This window comes from Xyrauchen texanus, chromosome 17 (genome assembly GCF_025860055.1).
Source record: "Xyrauchen texanus isolate HMW12.3.18 chromosome 17, RBS_HiC_50CHRs, whole genome shotgun sequence".
NCBI lineage: Eukaryota > Metazoa > Chordata > Actinopteri > Cypriniformes > Catostomidae > Xyrauchen > Xyrauchen texanus.
In genome coordinates, this window is record NC_068292.1 from 12,992,267 (window position 1) to 13,011,985 (window position 19,719).

General features: G+C 36.8%; 1 protein-coding gene across 4 annotated transcripts in view; it reads right to left on the reverse strand.

Annotated features, from left to right (window-relative positions):
• LOC127657903 (F-actin-uncapping protein LRRC16A-like) overlaps positions 1-19,719 on the reverse strand; it is a 150,917-nt gene that overhangs the window by 58,455 nt on the left and 72,743 nt on the right. For all 4 annotated transcript variants that reach the window (XM_052146877.1, XM_052146879.1, XM_052146878.1 and 1 more), the window contains exons 13-20: positions 18,911-19,014; positions 15,055-15,132; positions 14,863-14,939; positions 11,991-12,095; positions 11,823-11,892; positions 6,058-6,139; positions 4,922-5,021; positions 4,721-4,775 (exon numbers count right to left, since the gene is read on the reverse strand). In XM_052146877.1, coding sequence (XP_052002837.1) covers positions 4,721-4,775; positions 4,922-5,021; positions 6,058-6,139; positions 11,823-11,892; positions 11,991-12,095; positions 14,863-14,939; positions 15,055-15,132; positions 18,911-19,014 — 671 coding nt within the window. The remainder of the gene's footprint in view (positions 1-4,720; positions 4,776-4,921; positions 5,022-6,057; positions 6,140-11,822; positions 11,893-11,990; positions 12,096-14,862; positions 14,940-15,054; positions 15,133-18,910; positions 19,015-19,719) is intronic.

Sequence of the window (19,719 nt, forward strand, 5' to 3'; positions counted from 1 at the left end):
GGTCAGATCCTCTGTCCCTATACGGTCAGACCCACTGTCCCTATACGGCAAGATCCTATGTCCCTATACAGTCAGATCCTCTGTCCCTATACTGTCAGATCCTCTGTCCCTATACTGTCAGATCCTCTGTCCCTACAGTTAGATCCCCTGTCCCTATACGGTCAGATCCCCTGTCCCTACAGTCAGATCCCCTGTCCCTATACTGTCAGATCCCCTGTCCCTATACTGTCAGATCCTCTGTCCCTATACTGTCAGATCCTCTGTCCCTATACAGTCAGATCCCCTGTCCCTATACTGTCAGATCCTCTGTCCCTATACTGTCAGATCCTCTGTCCCTATACTGTCAGATCCCCTGTCCCTATACTGTCAGATCCTCTGTCCCTATACTGTCAGATCCCCTGTCCCTATACAGTCAGATCCCCTGTCCCTATACAGTCAGATCCCCTGTCCCTATACTGTCAGATCCCCTGTCCCTATACTGGTCAGATCCTCTGTCCCTATACTGTCAGATCCCCTGTCCCTATACAGTCAGATCCCCTGTCCCTACTGTCAGATCCCCTGTCCCTATACTGTCAGATCCCCTGTCCCTATACGGTCAGATCCTCTGTCCCTATACTGTCAGATCCCCTGTCCCTATACTGTCAGATCCCCTGTCCCTATACGGTCAGATCCCCTGTCCCTATACGGTCAGATCCCCTGTCCCTATACTGTCAGATCCTCTGTCCCTATACTGTCAGATCCTCTGTCCCTATACTGTCAGATCCTCTGTCCCTACACGGTCAGATCCCCTGTCCCTACACAGTCAGATCCTCTGTCCCTACACAGTCAGATCCTCTGTCCCTACACAGTCAGATCCCCTGTCCCTATAAAGTCAGATGCTCTGTGGTACACACAGATATATCACACAGCATGATGATGACAGGTAAAAATCTGTATCTGTATCTCTGTTCTGATTGTGACTTTACTCGCTTTCGGACTGACATTGTTCTTCTGCCTCAAAAAACAGAGACTAGGTAAGTCTCAAAGTTCAATACATCTAACATGCAATACTTTTACATGTGGGAAGTGACAAATGAACATGGACATGGATTTTATAAATGTCCTACATTTTACTAAGTAAAATGTTAAATTCTAGATTGCACTAGTGTATTAAAATGGTCCTGCAGTGTGACAGATGAACTTGCAATAAAATTATTTATATTCCATTAATATGAGGTCATGAAAACGTCAATGCTGTTTAAAGTACTGCTGCGTTAGATGAAGTTTAGCACGTCAAACCACAGGGCAGTTTATAGAGAGTGTAGTATAGTATTTTTAAGCTTTGAAGCCGTTTAGGCTATTGATGTAATATGTTATTTAGATCTGAATTGAAATGAACTACCATGTTCGTTTTCTATTAATCATATTCAGCCAAGTGTCATATTTTAGGAAAGACCCCAATGAAATCATCCCAGTTGCTTTTTATTTGATTTGAACAATATAATTAATTATTTAATGAGATTCTTATTTGCATTTACATTCAGACATATTAAGAAAGTTGGTAACGATTATAAAAAAACACAATAATCATAAAATGTTATATGCACTTCTATTTAAAAAAATATTTGAATATCTTTTTTTTTTTGAAGGCACAGTAAACACAGATGTCATGTCAACGGCCGACATAAATGCTAAAACATTTCTTTCTAATGTTGTTACTTCAAGATTTTCACATTACAATGTTTATGCTAATAATGCTAACAATGTTTCAAGCATCATCAACAACATGCTAAAGAACCAATTTCGTCCCAGTCATACTCCATCTTGTCTGTGTTTTCTCAGCAGAAGCTTTAGCATTACAAAACAGAAGATGCAGGAAGAGTGCAAGTGAACATTTTTGGGGTCTCACAAAACATTCTACGCCCCTTTTATCATCACATGTACTCATCTGTAAAAATAAGTAGATACCATTTCATTTCAGAATCAGGTGTTATACATTTGATCAGGGTGACATTCCCTTACAAAAATAACCATGGTTTTTTTGTAAATAAAGTGTAATATTTAATATTAACATTATTATATTTTAATTAATATTTTTATTTGTATTAAACTCGTTTAGCATTTGTAATAATAATAATAATAATGTGCTCTGTGTGCCCTTCCAACTGAACATGTACACTCCCTTTGGATTGTAATCTCACTTAGGATGGCTGAATACCATGTGAAGTCTATTTCGGAGGACCCTAAAGGTCGATTGGAAGCACTTCTAGTTCTGGCAAAAGTCTAGCTACACTTCTATAAGTTGAAACATGAAGAAAATATGAGTATGTGACATAAACTGGAAGCAGATTGCTGCCATCTGGTCAACAAAATATAAGTAACATGACTTGAAAACCATGTCATGGCAGTAGATGTCTGTAGCCACCTGCTGTGTAGTCTGATGGCTTGTTTAACCTAATTTTACATTTTATCACAAGATATGCATTTTGATATATATTTAGATATTATCAAACTCTTATTTGTCAAAGATTAGCATTTAAAAATGTATTTAAAGTTTTAGCAGTTAATCACATTATGCTTGCAATCAAACCTGACCATGTTGTTACAAAGAAAACATTTCTACCAATAATTTATTTCAAACATAAAATGTAATAACTCAAAGAATGCATGATCATATCAAGAAAATAAACATCAAGGAACAGAAATTAACAAATATACAATAAAATTACATTTGCGTATAAAAAAAAGAATCAAGAGTAAACATTTTCAAAACAATTGCAATTTCAAACTTTCTATAGTCAAAATGTATTTTGCACAAACGTGTATGTATGTGTGTGTGTGTTTCAGATTGCTGTCATCAGCTGGAAAACAAAAGATGACTTGTAATGCCAACAATAACCAAAATATAGCTGTAGAGCTCGACTATTTCATGCCCTGCTTCTGTTCTGCATTGCGAGTATGTGACTGTCTAAACCCGTCATTTCCGTGTGTGTGTGTGTGTGTGTGGGTTTAGCATTGTGACATATTATTTGTTTTATTTGACAAATGTAAAAAAAAAAAAAAAAAGCATTGTGTTCAAGTCTCACCAGTTCATTCTTGTGTGTATGTAAGTGTGTTTGAGTGGGTGTGTATGTGCATGTTGTGCACTGAGGATGATTTAGAGTCTCACCCTGTAATTTCTGTCTGTTTTTTGGTCTCTCTCTTTGGTTATTCAATTTTGATAGCGAATACCAAAGGTGTCGCTTTTTTACGACCACTTAAGCCTGAATCAAGTCCAATTTATAAATGTTTTTGGTATGTTCAGATGGCAAATGAAGGAAAAGTCACCAAGTCTTGTACTGCTCAGAAAAATTAACGAATACAATAGGAGGGTTAAATAAATCGTTAAAATTAAATTGAACAAAAAAGAATACTGAATATACACTGAAAAAAATATATAATTCTATACCAGAATTGAACATTTTTGATAAATATCAGCAATTAACTAAATATTATCCTTTAAAAAAAGAATGCAAAGTCCCTTTAAGGCTGCGTGGGGCTACACTTAATCAGTGAATCATTTATGTGAACCAGCTCATTTTCGTGAACTGTCTGAAAGAACCGATTCACTTACTGTATATCATTTGGTTTTCCAAGGCTACATGAGAGATAGACGATGGTTTAGGTGAGAGCATATAATTACTTCATCAGCTCCATTGCTGCGTTCACAAGACAATGTGACAAAGGCAGCATTTTATGTAGCTCGTTTTTGCAAAGCTACAATACTGGGAAAACAGCTGAACTACTAAGTTAGTAGCGTCACTGGTCGGGCTGGTCGCGATGCTCAAACAAACAATCAAAGCACCACAGAGTCACAGTTTTAAGGGTTGAAACTATCAGAGATATCATCCCAGTGCCATGATAACCACCAACACTCTGTAGGAGATATTCAATCTCCCTCTCCTCATGAGAGTGCCCAATGATTTCCTGACTCTGGAAATGTGTCTCACTGCTTATAGAGCACAATCACAATTCTGTGGCCAGGCGCTCAACACACACTCATATCCAAATAACGGGAGACAGGGCGTGACTGTGTTAGTCAAATTAGCATGCATTGATTGTTTTGTCACACTGTTCGGTTCATGCGTTCCAGAGAGAGAACAATCACACAACCACATTCATCCATTAACCTCTTGCAGACAAGTGCACTGCCGTGGGGTCTAACGGCGTTACTCCAACCCCAACTAACACACATACACTCTCAAACAAACACAGATAAACAGCTGCCCCTATAATAGCAGTAACTCAATAAAGGCATTAATCTTTTCAGCAAAAACCAGCCTCCACTACAGATACAGAACATTTACTGTTCACTGAGTCTGAACCCAACAGGCAGGGCAAACAGTTCAAAACATGCACCTTCCATGGTCCACAAGACTTTAAGAAGTTTAAAACTGATGACATGAAAAATGCATAAAATTAGTGTTGTAATTTTGCATAACATTTGTAAGCCCCTTTTGTATGGATGGATGGATGGAAAAAAAAGATGGACAGCTACAATATGAGCATTCTGACTAACCTCTTTAGTTGTAAACCCCTTTTTGAACAAGTATTGTGGTAATACCATGGTATTTTGATACACAACAAATACCCTTCTTAACAGGTTGGGCTATTTAAACCATAATACAAGTCCAAAAACTATGGTTGTACCATTTCCATGGAAAACTAAAAAAGCAGCAAACGCAAAGTTTTGATTTCTTACCGATTCTTCCTCTTGAATCATGTGCACCAGGTTGTCCAAGACAGGAGCCAGATTTCTGAGCAAGTAGAAATAACAAAACAAAACAACTCTATAACCATCATTTGACAATAAGTTTACTGTAGATATTTAACTTTTAGTTGTGTATATGGTGTACACATAGCATCTTATAATGTGTTATCCATCGTACTCTTTGTCACTTACTTTGATTTGATATTGTTGAAGTTTTTGCCCAGTGACAGATGTCTTATTGAGCGGTTCTTGGCCAGCCATACTAAAAGAGTTGCCATATCAGAGTCCAGACCTGAGAAGACCACGTAATGCACAACATTTAACAAGATTAATGGGAACTTCATTATATATGCATGAACAAACCAGTCCAAAAAAAACAAACAAACCCACTTTTAGAAAATGACAGCACTTTCAAAGCAGCTTTCTCTTGGCTTAATCAAACCTCCCCTAGTAATGGTAATAACAATTTGGCTTTTTTATGCCCTTGGAGCTTCACGGCATCTGGCCACTATATGCTTGTGTTGTATAGGGAAGAGCAATGAGCCCGTTTACATGCACACCAATACGCTGATTACTCCCAAAAATCAATGACATTTACATGACATTAGAAATAATTGCTTTATTCTCTGCTTTAGACATCAAACAGTGAAGAGGTATGCGCACAACACTTGGGTACATTGAATAAGCTGGTAAGAATATCAGTAAAGATTTTTTACATGCAACACGAAAGCGACATAATGGGCAAAAGTCTTCCCATGTCATTTGGTTATTCCTGAGTTTAATCCGTTTACTTGACAACACACGTTGCTGGTTTATTAGGCATAATCGGTGTAAGAACGTGCATGTAATCATGCTTAATGTGAAAATTTTTCTAAAATTTCACATTTTGTGTTCCAAGTCACACAGGTTTGGAACAACATGATGTTGAGGAAATGATATAATTTTCATTTTTATGTGACTAACTAATTGTTACATATGAAAGGGGTCTTTTAAGACACACAAATATCAAAACCTGCCTTGTAACTCTTAAAATTTCCCATAAAAATTTCATGTGAAAAAGTCAATTAGCACTTTAATGAGAAACAGATGAACTGCATCAAGTGTCTAAATAGGTCGATGCCTACGGAGCAAAACCAATGGAGGAGAAAGCAAGAGAGGAAGCCTTCAGGTGAAAACATGACAGTAATTATGTTTACTCCTCAAGCTTTTCTCACGCTACTTGTAAAACACTCTCATCAAAAACATTGATCACTGCACATTGGGACAAAAAAAGTCAAGTGCCGCTTGTGTCGAAAGCTGAGGTTCAGAATTCCTATTGGTTGACTGACCATTATCAGAGATGTCCAGACAGGAGATGTTGGGAATTTCAGCAATGCAGCCCTCCAGGATCTGGGAGCCTCCGGACCGCAGCTGAAAACCAATAGAAAACAAGACAGTACTATCAGAGAGACAGATCAGATCTTCCAGAGCTTTAAGATGCTAAGATCAGGGTTCCCACACCTTTGGAAAAATTAACTTCTATGACTGTTCCAGTCATTTGCGATTACTGGATACAGATTTGAACAAAAGATTGCACACAAAATGTGCAGTTTCAAGCCAATGAAAATATTTTAGAGCCGAGCATAACTAGAAAAATTTAACAACTATTGAAATGTAATTATTTTTCTTTCTAATAATAAATTAGTAAGAAACTTAATTTTTTTTTTTATTTTTAACAAGATTTTCTTAAAGAGATAGTTCAACCTAAAATGGAAATTCTCTCACTTCTCATGCCAGTCCAGATGTGTCTGACTTTATTTCTTCAGCTGAACACAAACAAAGGTTTTTAGAAGACTATTTCAGCTCTGCAGGTCCATACAATGAATGGTGACCAGAACTTTGAAGCTCCAAAAGCACATAAAGGCGGCATAAAAGTAATCCATAAGACTCCAGTGGTTTAATCCATGTCTTCAGAAATTATATATTAGGTGTGGGTGAGAAACTGATTAAAATTTAAGTCATTTTTTACTCTAAATCTCCACTTTCACCTTCTTCTTGTTTTTGTTTTTTGGCAATTCACATTCTTCATGCATTTCGCCACCTACTGGGCAAGAAGAGAATTTATAATAAAAAAAAAGACTTACATTTTAATCTGCTTCTCACCCAAAACTATTACATCTCTTCTGAAGACATGGATTTAACCACTGGAGTCGTATGGATTACTTTTATGCTGCCTTCATAAGATTTTGGACCTTAAAATGTTTGGTCACCATTCACTAACATTGTGAAGACCTACAGTTATGAAATATTCCTCTAAAAATCTTCATTTGTGTTCTGCTGAAAAAGTAAGTCCTACACATCTGGGACGGCATGAGGGTGAGTAAATCATGAGAGAATTTTCATTTTTGGGTGAACTATCCCTTTAATTTCCATGACTTTTGTATGCCTGGAAATGTACATTTGAAAATTCCCTGACATTTCCTGGTTTTCCATGCCTGTGGGAACCCTGAAAACTTCTTGGGAGTCAGTCATCATATGAAACATGAAATGAAAGTATAAATGAAATATCTAGAGTTTGGGTCACATGAGATGCTCTACGGCAGGTTGAGAAAGTGGGTCAACATGAAAACGATGGATTATTTTGGTAGCATGAAGGAAGCTGTATGAATGCAGGCAACTGATAAACCGAGCTATTTGCTACAGTGATACTTACACAGTGACCGAGCTTTAGGGAGCAGAAAGAAAAAGCGATGCGCATATATGTTAGAAAACAGACGACAGTAACTAATAAACACACAAAGACAAAAGAGATCCAACAAACCCCTGCTTAATTTTACAACCAAAATACCCAGTGTGATCTTTCAGCAACAATTAGGTATGTTGGATATCATTGGGATTTATCAAATTAGTTTTTCAGCCCATTAGTATGAATTCATTATCTTAACTGTGTTGCAGTGGAACATCTCAGCATGTGTGTGTCTGTGAGCTAGCAGACATATTCAGCCAAAGGCTAAGTATGCTAAACTGCTTTGTGTTCTTGAGCAACAACACACACACACACACACACACACACACACACACACACACACATACACGCATATCATTAACATTGTACATTTCTGTCCTTGGCAAGCATCGCAATAAACAGACATTTGAGAGGAACACATCTTTTTTTTTGTAAAGTCTAAACAGCTCGGAGACGTTTCGAAACATTAGACGAGTGCTGGAGATCTGAATGACCCAGACTGGCACAAAAATAAATAAATAAATGGGTTCAGTAAATCTTTATGCTTCCCCATTATGATTGTCATTTTCTATGGTTTCATCACATCTTTCAAACGATTTCTGCTTGCATTTTGTATCTTCAGTACAAAGCATAATTTCAAATAGTGTTCAGTGGGTTTAACGTCAGCGTGAAGCTTGCTTAGAAGTAAAAAACACTGTCAAAATGTTGCCTTGATCAAAACTCCTAAGGGCTTTATACTCAAAACTTTAAAACACTTTGCTGCCATTGAAGTACGATTTTGCCAAGATAAAATAAATGCTCAATAAAGACCTATCCACCCTTGAAAAACACTTCTAATATTCTTATAAATGTATGTAAATGAAGGATGAACAGCTCTCTAGTGGAAACCAATTTGAATTAAATACAGTGAAACTGAATTTGAAGCCAAGTTCAACTTAATAAATACAACGAAAACATTTGCAAATTACACTGAATTCTTACCAAAATCTGCTGTGGCAAAAAAAAAAAATTTATTCACCCCTCACTTTGTAAATTCAAAACAATGGAAGCCTATAAGATCAGTCAGCACTGCAAATAAATGCTGGTAGAACTGTTAAAATCCATATGAATCCTGAAAACCTAGTAACTTTCACATTATTTCTGGACAAGAGTTCTGGCAAACTCCACCCACAGGAACTACATCCGTAACCGGAAGGTCATCTGGTTCCACCTCAAAAGGATGATTTAGACAACATTGCAGCTAAAATAATAATACAGAATAAAAAAAATTACGTGTTTTAACAAAAAATAAGCTTAACATTTCTTCTTTAAAAGCCTCCAGGGAACATGCCCCATAGACCTCCATTGTAAATGCATTAATGTGCACACATTATTCTACTTGTTTATACAAACTAAAATAAATTACTCTGGTAACACTTTCTATGAAGCCCATATTTATAATGTATTTTAAAGGCATTATACTGCATTAGTAATGTCTCATTTTACACCTTATAATATATTATAATATTTTTTTATATCAATAATATAATAAAATATATTATATTACTATATTAATACTTCTCATAAATATTTGTAACCACAATTACAATACATTATAATACTTACCTATTCATAGTTATAACTAAGGGTATAATGCATTATAACACCAGTAACCTCCAATTTTATCTGCAGAAGTTACAATGCATTATATATAATTGTAATTAATATATATAATAAGTATGCTTTAAGTGACAAAAGCAATGTCTTATAAACATTCATAATATATTTTTAAGTGGTTATAAGACATTACAACTCATGCTGAAAATGATATACAGGTGAAACTCGAAAAATTAGAATATCGTGCAAAAGTTCATTAATTTCAGTAATTCAACTTAAAAGGTGAAACTAATATATTATATAGACTCATTACAAGCAAAGTAAGACATTTCAAGCCTTTATTTGATATAATTTTGATGATTATGGCTTACAGCTTATGAAAACCCCAAATTCAGAATCTCAGAAAATTAGAATATTGTGAAAAGGTTCAGTATTGTAGGCTCAAAGTGTCACACTCTAATCAGCTAAACACCTGCAAAGGGTTCCTGAGCCTTTAAATGGTCTCTCAGTCTGGTTCAGTTGAATTCACAATCATGGGGAAGACTGCTGACCTGACAGTTGTGCAGAAAACCATCATTGACACCCTCCACAAGGAGGGAAAGCCTCAAAAGGTAATTGCAAAAGAAGTTGGATGTTCTCAAAGTGCTGTATCAAAGCACATTAATAGAAAGTTAAGTGGAAGGGAAAAGTGTGGAAGAAAAAGGTGCACAAGCAGCAGGGATGACCGTAGCCTGGAGAGGATTGTCAGGAAAAGGCCATTCAAATGTGTGGGGAGCTTCACAAGGAGTGGACTGAGGCTGCAGTTACTGCATCAAGAGCCACCACACACAGACGGGTCCTGGACATGGGCTTCAAATGTCAAACGTCTTACCTGGGCTAAAGAAAAAAAGAACTGGTCTGTTGCTCAGTGGTCCAAAGTCCTCTTTTCTGATGAGAGCAAATTTTGCATCTCATTTGGAAACCAAGGTCCCAGAGTCTGGAGGAAGAATGGAGAGGCACACAATCCAAGATGCTTGAAGTCCAGTGTGAAGTTTCCACAGTCTGTGTTGGTTTGGGGAGCCATGTCATCGGCTGGTGTTGGTCCACTGTGCTTTATTAAATCCAGAGTCAACGCAGCCGTCTACCGGGACATTTTAGAGCACTTCATGCTTCCTTCAGCAGACAAGCTTTATGGAGATGCTGACTTCATTTTCCAGCAGGACTTGGCACCTGCCCACACTGCCAAAAGTACCAAAACCTGGTTCAATGACCATGGTATTACTGTGCTTGATTGGCCAGCAAACTCGCCTGACCTGAACCCCATACAGAATCTATGGGGCATTGCCAAGAGAAAGATGAGAGACATGAGACCAAACATTGCAGAAGAGCTGAAGGCCGCTATTGAAGCATCTTGGTCTTCCATAACACCTCAGCAGTGCCACAGGCTGATAGCATCCATGCCACGCCGCATTGAGGCAGTAATTAATGCAAAAGGGGCCCAAACCAAGTACTGAGTACATATGCATGATTATACTTTTCAGAGGGCCGACATTTCTGTATTTAAAATCCTTTTTTTTATTGATTTCATGTAATATTCTAATTTTCTGAGATTCTGAATTTGGGGTTTTCATAAGCTGTAAGCCATAATCATCAAAATTATATCAAATAAAGGCTTGAAATATCTTACTTTGCTTGTAATGAGTCTATATAATATATTAGTTTCACCTTTTAAGTTGAATTACTGAAATTAATGAACTTTTGCACGATATTCTAATTTTTCGAGTTTCACCTGTATATAGTACACATGCACAAAATCCCAAAAAACACCCATTCAATGAAAATTGAGATATTATGAAAAACACTCATAAAGCTACAAGTTTAAAATATATAAGGACATTTAAATATGTGTGTTGATCACACATGAAGCCAATTTTCTTAAAAATAAAAACAAATCCAACTGATTCTATACTTGACTCTATTCAATAAACTTTAATGTTTGTGAATCTTATTTAGAGACTTAAATAACGTTCATTGTATAAGTTTGACTTGTAATGCATTGTTAAAAAGTTTATGTAATACATGTTACAAGCTTATGTGATGCTTGTTTAGATGATAACGCTTTTCTAACTTTCCTTGCAGCAGGCAAAGACCACTTCTAATATGATCATGTCACAAAGCCTTTTGACTGTTTACACTATGCAGCTTTTGCATGACAGCACTTACACGATTTACTTTATTAGCTTCTGCTGTGCTAAAATTGGATGTTGCTTGTGTTACAATTCATTATACTCTTAAGTATAACTAAGAATAGGGTAGGTATAAATGTATTATTACTGTAGTTATAATTATTTCTGAGAAGTTATATCTTATTTTAAGGTGCATTATGAGTCTTTATGAATGCAGTATAATGCATTACAATGCCTTTACAACATATTATAAATATGGGCTTCGTAGAAAGTGTTAACATTACACTTTGTTGTATTGGACAGCATGCCACAGATGCTGTTGCCCCAGAATGATCATTTAAATTCATGTACTCAGGGTTGATTATGCTGCAATGGATTTGAAAATAAGCAACATTGAATTACTTGATACCCAACATGGTTTAATAATACATGAGCCAGACAACTCTAAGAGCAGGCAAAAATAATTCAGCAATCAAAATATGCAGCCAATACCCATAAACATGTAAATGAAAATGAAAGAATAAGTAAAAATGCAAAGTATGCAATTAATATAGAGTTGTATGCACATGCAAAAATTGGTAAACTGAGTAGCAATACAGTATGTTACCTCACAACAGCTGAGGTCCAGAGAGACGTCTTTAACACTGAGATTACTGGCCAGACCCAACAGAAGAGCTCTGTGAGAGTACACATTGGCTTTATAACAAACTTATCAGAAACAAACATGCATGTTTAAGTCATATTGAGGAAGTAGGTAGTATTTTCAGTGTCATACTTCAAGGCCTCTGGGGGTAATTTGGTTCCTGAAACGTTGATAGTGTTGAGAACCATTGCACTGCTGAAAAAGTGCTTAAACGCAGGAGGTGCGTCTTTACCTTTCCTGTTGAGACATAAACCACATAACAAGTAAGGTCAAGCTCACAATGGCCCTGTTTGTACCTGGTATTAACATCTGTCTCAAATGCATTACACATTTTTATTTGAACCACAAATGTGAAATTTTAACCAGAATTTTAAATAATTTCATTAGAGCTCCTATATAACCTGAAATTTGGATGTACATGCATATAAAATGTATCAGTCAGGCAAACCAGAGAAGTTCAGTGAAGTCTTGTACACAATTAAACGGGATTGTCCAATATGTTCAAAAAGAATATATTTTTTTTAATGTGCATAACTACCAAAGTTTGAAACCTTATGTTTTAACACAATGGATGATTGACAGATGCGTAGGTGGGTCTTTCAGTTTTTACGGGATGCATCAGGAAGCATTCCCATTTACATTACAAATGTGATGTGGTCACATGCATTTTCAATGTGGTTCAAGTGATTGGATCACAAAACATTTTGGATCCTGTTTACACTTGAAGTTAGTGTTATACACTCATAGTCATATCACCACAGATTAGAGATAATTAAGACCGATAATTGGTTTGACTTATATTTTTAACCAATATTTACACTTTTACACTTAATTAGCTGTTCAAGCCAAATGGATAGAAACCCTATTGTTTTTGGTAGCATTATTATTATTATTATTCTGCCCTAAAACTGATTGTGCAGACCAAACCGTAAGGCCTAGAGACATTTTTTATCCACCCCTGCGTCTTCCAGCTACTTTGTATTGTTTGATTTTTTTAAAACAAACCAGTCCTAGGCTGTTTGCCCAATCCGAACCAAACCAGTGCAGAAAGATTCAGCAGTGTCTCAATATGAAAAGTTACCAAAGGAATTTTGAAATCTTTATTTTTCATCAAACGGTACACCAAAAACATACACAATGGGCGTGGCCACTTTTACTAAAATGAATATATCTCTTCAACAAAAACTGGTACAAGTGGCCATTCTAAGGTCACACAAACAAATTGCATGCCTCTACCTCTTGGTGGCGCTATAATAATTAAAAACGTCAAAATGACTCTATGGAAGTGTCAGTCCGATCGACTTGAAATGCTGCATGCAGTGTCTTTGTCCAAGGTGTCATCACTGACAGTCGCATATCTTGAAAAATGTGGCCGCCGTCGACCAATCAGATTTCATCAGCTTTTAAATAGGGCCGATCGGAATGAAACCTGGTAAGCGTGTCTCTTGGCCCAAGAGGTCTGTGCAAAATAATAAAACTAATAAAAAGCCACCAGGAGGCTCTATCGCATTTGACATCTGTGTAAATGGTTGTATATTCCTCTGTGTTATTCATACCATATGATAGATCTCCTCTTTCTGAACAACTTTGCCTCAAGAAATAATGGCGTAAATAAAATCATTCATTAAATATTTGAGATTATAAAAAAAACATTTCTAACTAGTCCTAGGCCGTTTGCCCGATCTGAACCAAACCAGTGCAGAAAGATTCTCTGGAGTCCCAATATGAATATTTATCCAAAAATGTGGAACTTTCCATGCACTTTTGCAACAGTACGTCAAAACGTACGAAGTGGCCATAGCCACTTTTTCTTAAATGGTTGAAACTCTTGAATGGAATAAGATACTATCACCAAATGTAAAACACTTATGTAGGAGGTCAACCTGAGGACACATGAAACAAATTGTGCACCTCTGCCTCTTGATGAAGGGATTTCTACCAAATCCCTGAGCTACCTAACCTGATGTTTCTGAAAATTAAGGCACTTTAACATTGTTTTATTTGCTAACAGACTGTCTCATTAATACCTGTTACATATGTACTTAAAGGACCTTAAAGGCTTGAACCACATTTATTGCTGCTTGCAGCTATATTTGGTTATTATTTTGGATTACAAAAGACTATTCATTTTAAACATTAATTGAGGGGCTCTGCATATCGGAACTAAAATAGTCAACTTAATTCTTTATAGACTGTGCACAATAATAGTTTTGTAAAGCAGTTCACCAGCGATTAGTGATAAATGATTAAGTTGTTTATGTGCCTAAAAGCAGAAATAAAACTAAAATTAAACATCGGTTATGCATATTGGTTATCAGACATTTAAACACAAAATAAGTTATGTTTCGTATCGTCATTAAAAACTAATATCGGCCATTCTATACCGCCACATGAATGCTAATGCCATGTGTAAACGGGGTCAGAGAACTGACTGTGAACATTCATCTGAGATAATGTCTATGGTGTTGAGGAGCTCATAAATGGAGGCAGGAGATTGAAAGCAGGTTGGAGTATTAGGACCCTTCTCAGATTACCTTGCCCTCAGGGAGAGGAGGCTGCCTTTACACCATAAACCTCCTGAGAATTCAGATCTATCTACAGTATTTCCCAACCTCATGCTTCTGACTCCCATTCTTTCTCTTTCTCTTTCTCTCTCTCGCTCGTATTTAACCTCCTCCCTCACACAAACACACACAAAGGGTGAGAGAGAGAACTGGACACCAATTCAATACATTGATGAGACCATCAGGCAAGCTCAGCCTGGCAGTATCATGGGAGATGTGTGTCCAAAGGTTCTTTTGTAAGCTGAAAATGTTGCTCTCACTGCTTCACATGTTACATTCTTCACCAAATCTAAACTGAAATGCTTATAAATGACTAAAGATTATGACCTCATGGAGCTGTCAATTCTAAGAGAGCTCTCATTTCCTCTTTTTCACTTAAAGGGATAGTTCACTCAATTGCAAAGTTCAGGGAAAAAACATCAAGTCAAGCAGGTGTGTACCTGAGGGCAAAGATGCTTTTTGACACATTAAGGACGGTGAGGTGCTGGACAGAACCTCTGAGCAGCGCAGAACACACCTAACATACAGAAAAATACATATTCACATAAATTCATCTTTCATCATTAGTTCAACAGCCGCATATAAACTCATTGTGAAGGAAATAATTAGTATTGTCACAGTTTGAAACTCACCAAGTCAAGTGAGCAGTCTGTGTTGGACAGGTCCAGGGTGTGCAGGGTGTTGGGCTGGCCAAGGAAATTGTAGAAATTCTGAAATATTATTGAGACACATTAAATTACACATTAAAAGAGAACAAAAATGAGGATAAAAGACACAATGTTAAAAGGAATACTAAAGCAATTCATTTAAGATGCAGCATGTGTAAATGTCTCCTGAACAGAGTGCTTTGTAATTTTATTTTATTGCTAATTTTAATTTTCCCTGTTAATTCCAAGAAACAAAATGATACAATTCATTGATAACATGTTGACCTTTTGTGACAAATATTCCCAATAGCAGGGGATGTTGTACACACACACACACACACACACACACACACACACACACACACACACACACACACACACACACACACACACACACACACACACACACACACAGAAGTAATTGTCCCCTTAAGAGCTGTCATCAGTTAATGCACTTCAGAGGCTGCATTAAAAAAAGCTTGAAAAGTGGCATTCTGATCAAAATGCCTTTTTGCCTGGGACCTTCCCTGAAGAATTTAGCCCTATAATGAGAGTCCAGTCCTGATGACATGCATCTAATCCCTTGAATGTTAGGTCACAACCGCAACTCTACACCATGAGAGCATGACGTGCATGGTGATATTTGCCTGCTGGACAGCGAACAGCTCCACAAAGACACGCACATCAATACTGTGCTGAGAACAGAAAATCAATGACGCACAGGATTGTGAGTGTTAAAAGAAAAGAGAGATTGCACAGACCCCCTGGCTGGTGGTGAAAGTGTAAGATATCAGATATCAATCCTTAATATCGGAGTTAGGATTGGATCAATACCAACATTTTGGCTTTGGCAAAATACCAGTCTCTAGCACCATGGGATCCATGCCAAATCAATACCTTAGGCAACAAATAAAAACAGCCGTGGGCGACTGATAAAATTAAACCAGGGCTGTCAACAGATTCAACAATCCAATATAAATAATTTGTGATTAATCTCCAAGTCAAAACCTTACAATATTTTTGTAGTTAATGTTGCAAGGCATTCAGTTCTCTTTTAAGGAAAGAAAACAAAATACTGTGCCCAATACTAAGTTTTGGGTTCAACATATTATTTGGATGACATGTAGTGGAAAATAAGTGCACATAGGTTATATAAAAACATGGCACAGAGGTACATTTCTTCAACACTGTTCACAGATATTCTACATTTCTCAAACTGCATGTTTTTGTGTCTGGAATAATAAAACATTTCATACTTGAGCTTTTATTTTAATTAAATTCCACAAAAAAAAAAAAAAAAGATATTATCCAGCTGTATATTTTTTGGTTCAGCAGTATCTGTACCCAATTAAGGTCTAGAACATCAATGATCTTTTTTTGTTTCACTCTTGTTTTTCTGACTTCTTGGGCTCTATTTTCATGAGCAAGTGAGGCGCAGAGCTACGAGCAACAACCATAGGCAATATTTTATCCAATTTTCTTGTGTGTTAATAGTAATCAGAATTTAGTGATAGAGCAAAGTACAAGTGGGCATGAGTTTTTGTGCTATCTGTGGGAGCATGCACGCAAACGTAAATTATATCTCAATATTTTTCAGCCCATTGACGATATTTGATATATATCTCGATAAGTATGTATTTGTTCTAAAAGGGCTCAAAAGTGTTTTTTTTTTTTTTGTTTGTTTTATTAGAGGAACCATCATTCCATCCAAACAGCCATTGTAGCCAAGTAGACTAAATTTATTAAAGACATTAAATACAAATCTAATAATTCATTTTCAGTAAACAAACACAAGGGAGAATGAAATCACTTTCATTGATATGCACTTGATATATACATTTCATACCCAATAATACATAGTAGCATAATAAAAGGCATTATTTACCTTCAAATGTTTTTATATTGCAAAGCTACTTCACTGAATTATTTTTGAAACCCCAGATGCATAATACTAAATTATTACTGTGAGACACGTCAGGTTGATTATGATAATATAATGCTGAATTATCATCATTATTATTCTGATTATTAGATTTACGTTAAATAAAATAATATATTTCTGTCCTGTATACTTCAACTTCACAAGGAGCTTTTATTTCGACACAGAAAAGGCAATAGACCTTTTTCACACTCCAGCTTTTGGCACGCGGAAGTAAACTTTTGCAAGATAAACTTTGCCTGCAGTGAATGGGAGTACAGCAAATATTATTTTCACTTATCCATTTGCTCCAAGAACAAAAGAAAAAAATCTACTCTTACATTTGAATGACTTTCCAGAAGAAAGAAAAAAAATAAAATAAAAAGAAAAAAAATAATCGAGAGTGGTGGATTAAGAAGATGGGAGAAGATGCCAAATTTACTGTCACTCTCCAAACAGATGTAATAGAAACTCCCTCGCAGCTGTAGTCATTCGTTTTTTAAAACTGATTCCAGGGTAATATAACACAAAGCATAATGATATAAACTTACACTCAATATTAAAAAAAAATCATCACATAAAAAAGTTTGCTAGATTTACGCTGCTAAATACGGCAAAAAATGTGTCATCACAGTCTGTGAAATAGGTCAATGTATATTTGACAGTTTACAATATTCTGCATTTCCTGAAACGCTGTAATTTCCTGCTTATCAGTTAGTCTGTGCCGCATTTGTAGATTTGTATAATATCTTAGCTAGTAGCGGTTAATAATGTTTGGAATTGTGTGAATGCTTGAACCTGCATTGCTTTGATTTCACAATGTACGTGAACTGATCAGAGAGTGCCGCCATACGCTTCACACAGATCAGCACATCACTGGTTTATTCTGAATCACACACACAGACCATGTTTATCTGTCTTTAAAAAATGCAGCATTTAGTGGATTCATATATATATATATGACCAACTCGCCATTTGGATGTTATTTTGTTTAATTGTGCAGCCCAGAAAGATTGTGAAATGAGTCTACTGAAGCACTGTTTATGAAACTTAATGGCCAAATGAAAGCACATTAAATGATAAATGACACGATATTAATGATATTGGTAAATTTGACATCATCAGCAAAATTATCTCGATTATATCTTTAATATTCTACATATTTCCCAGCCCTGCTGGTGCTTGAGGGAATGGACTGTATAATAGGATGCAGATGGTGGAATAGTGACAGGTGAAAACCTCAGAATTAAATTGCACTTAATCCATCCCATTTGCGGGTAAGCACGGGCGATTTCACCAAACTTGCATGAAAATAGCAAAACTTCCTGGGTAGCTCAGCGAGCAAAGACACTGACTACCACCCCTGGAGTCGCGAGTTCGAATCCAGGGTGTGCTGAGTGACTCCAGCCAGGTCTTCTAAGCAACCAAATTGGCCCGGTTGCTAGGATTAACCTCCTCGTGGTCACTATAATGTGGTTTTCGCTCTCGGTGGGGTGTGTGGTGAGCTGTGCATGGATGCTGCGGAGAATGATGTGATTAGATGCGCGGATTGACGGTCTGAGACACGGAGGCAACTGAAATTTGTCCTCCGCCATCCGGATTGAGGGGAGTCACTATGCCACCATGAGGACTTAGAGCACAAGGGGAATTGGGCATTCTAAATTGGGGAGAAAAAGGGGAGAAAATAATAAAAAGAAAAAACGTCATGACCATTCCCACTGACTTGACGCTTATTACGTATGGCATAGAGCTGTGCTTAACGCTAGTGCTCTTTGTCTTAAAAGAAAATCAACTTAACTGTGTGAAAAAATTCCCTGAATGGCTAGAGTTTTTCAGTCCATTCAGCTATGAGGTCAACAGTTAATTCGAAATGGATCTTGCCCCAGGCTCAGGTGTGTCTGGACATGTGAATGTAGTACTCACCGGAAGGTCATCCCCCCGCAGCACATTTCCTGAGAGGTCAAGATGGGTGAGTGTGTTGGGGGTGGACGGGTTGGCACTCAGTGACTGAGCAAGGCTGTTCACCCCTACAAATCACAGCAGGAAAACAAAGAACACAGTAGTTCTGTTATAGACTTGTTGAATTACTAATTTGAGATAGAAATTATAAATAAATGAACAATCTGCAACTAGCAACAAGCATGCTGTTATTGGTCAAGTAACATCCATTGCATGTGTAAAAACGCAATAGGTAAAGTTTTCAGCCACAAGTCATTTGTCTGTCCAAAGACAGACAAAGATAAGGCATGATGCAACACATCCAACTAGAAGATATTTAATATACAGTAATATGCAGTGGGATTGTAGACAAATTATATTTCACTGTGGACGGGGTTATCTAGTGAAACATCATAGAAATAGAAACTACGCAACCAAAAAAATGTCCTGTTGCTCGTCACGTCACAATAAGAGCTGGTTATTAACAAGGAACATTTGGCATTTATTTCTTGCCGCTTGATAGCATCACACCTAGTCAGGACACTGTTCAGTAAAATCATACTATAAAATAACTTTTAATTTTTTTTTACTATAAATTACATTTTTTTTTACTATAGGCCTTTTGCTTCTTTATTAGACAGTATAGTGTAAGGTGGACAAGAATATTGGGGAGAAAAGGGGTGAAAGAAAGGGCACGTCGCAGTCCAGACTCAAACCTCTTTACCCACATGAGCGCCACAGCTCATGTAAAAATCCATGTACACTAAGACTGCACTATGGCTCTGACAACATGT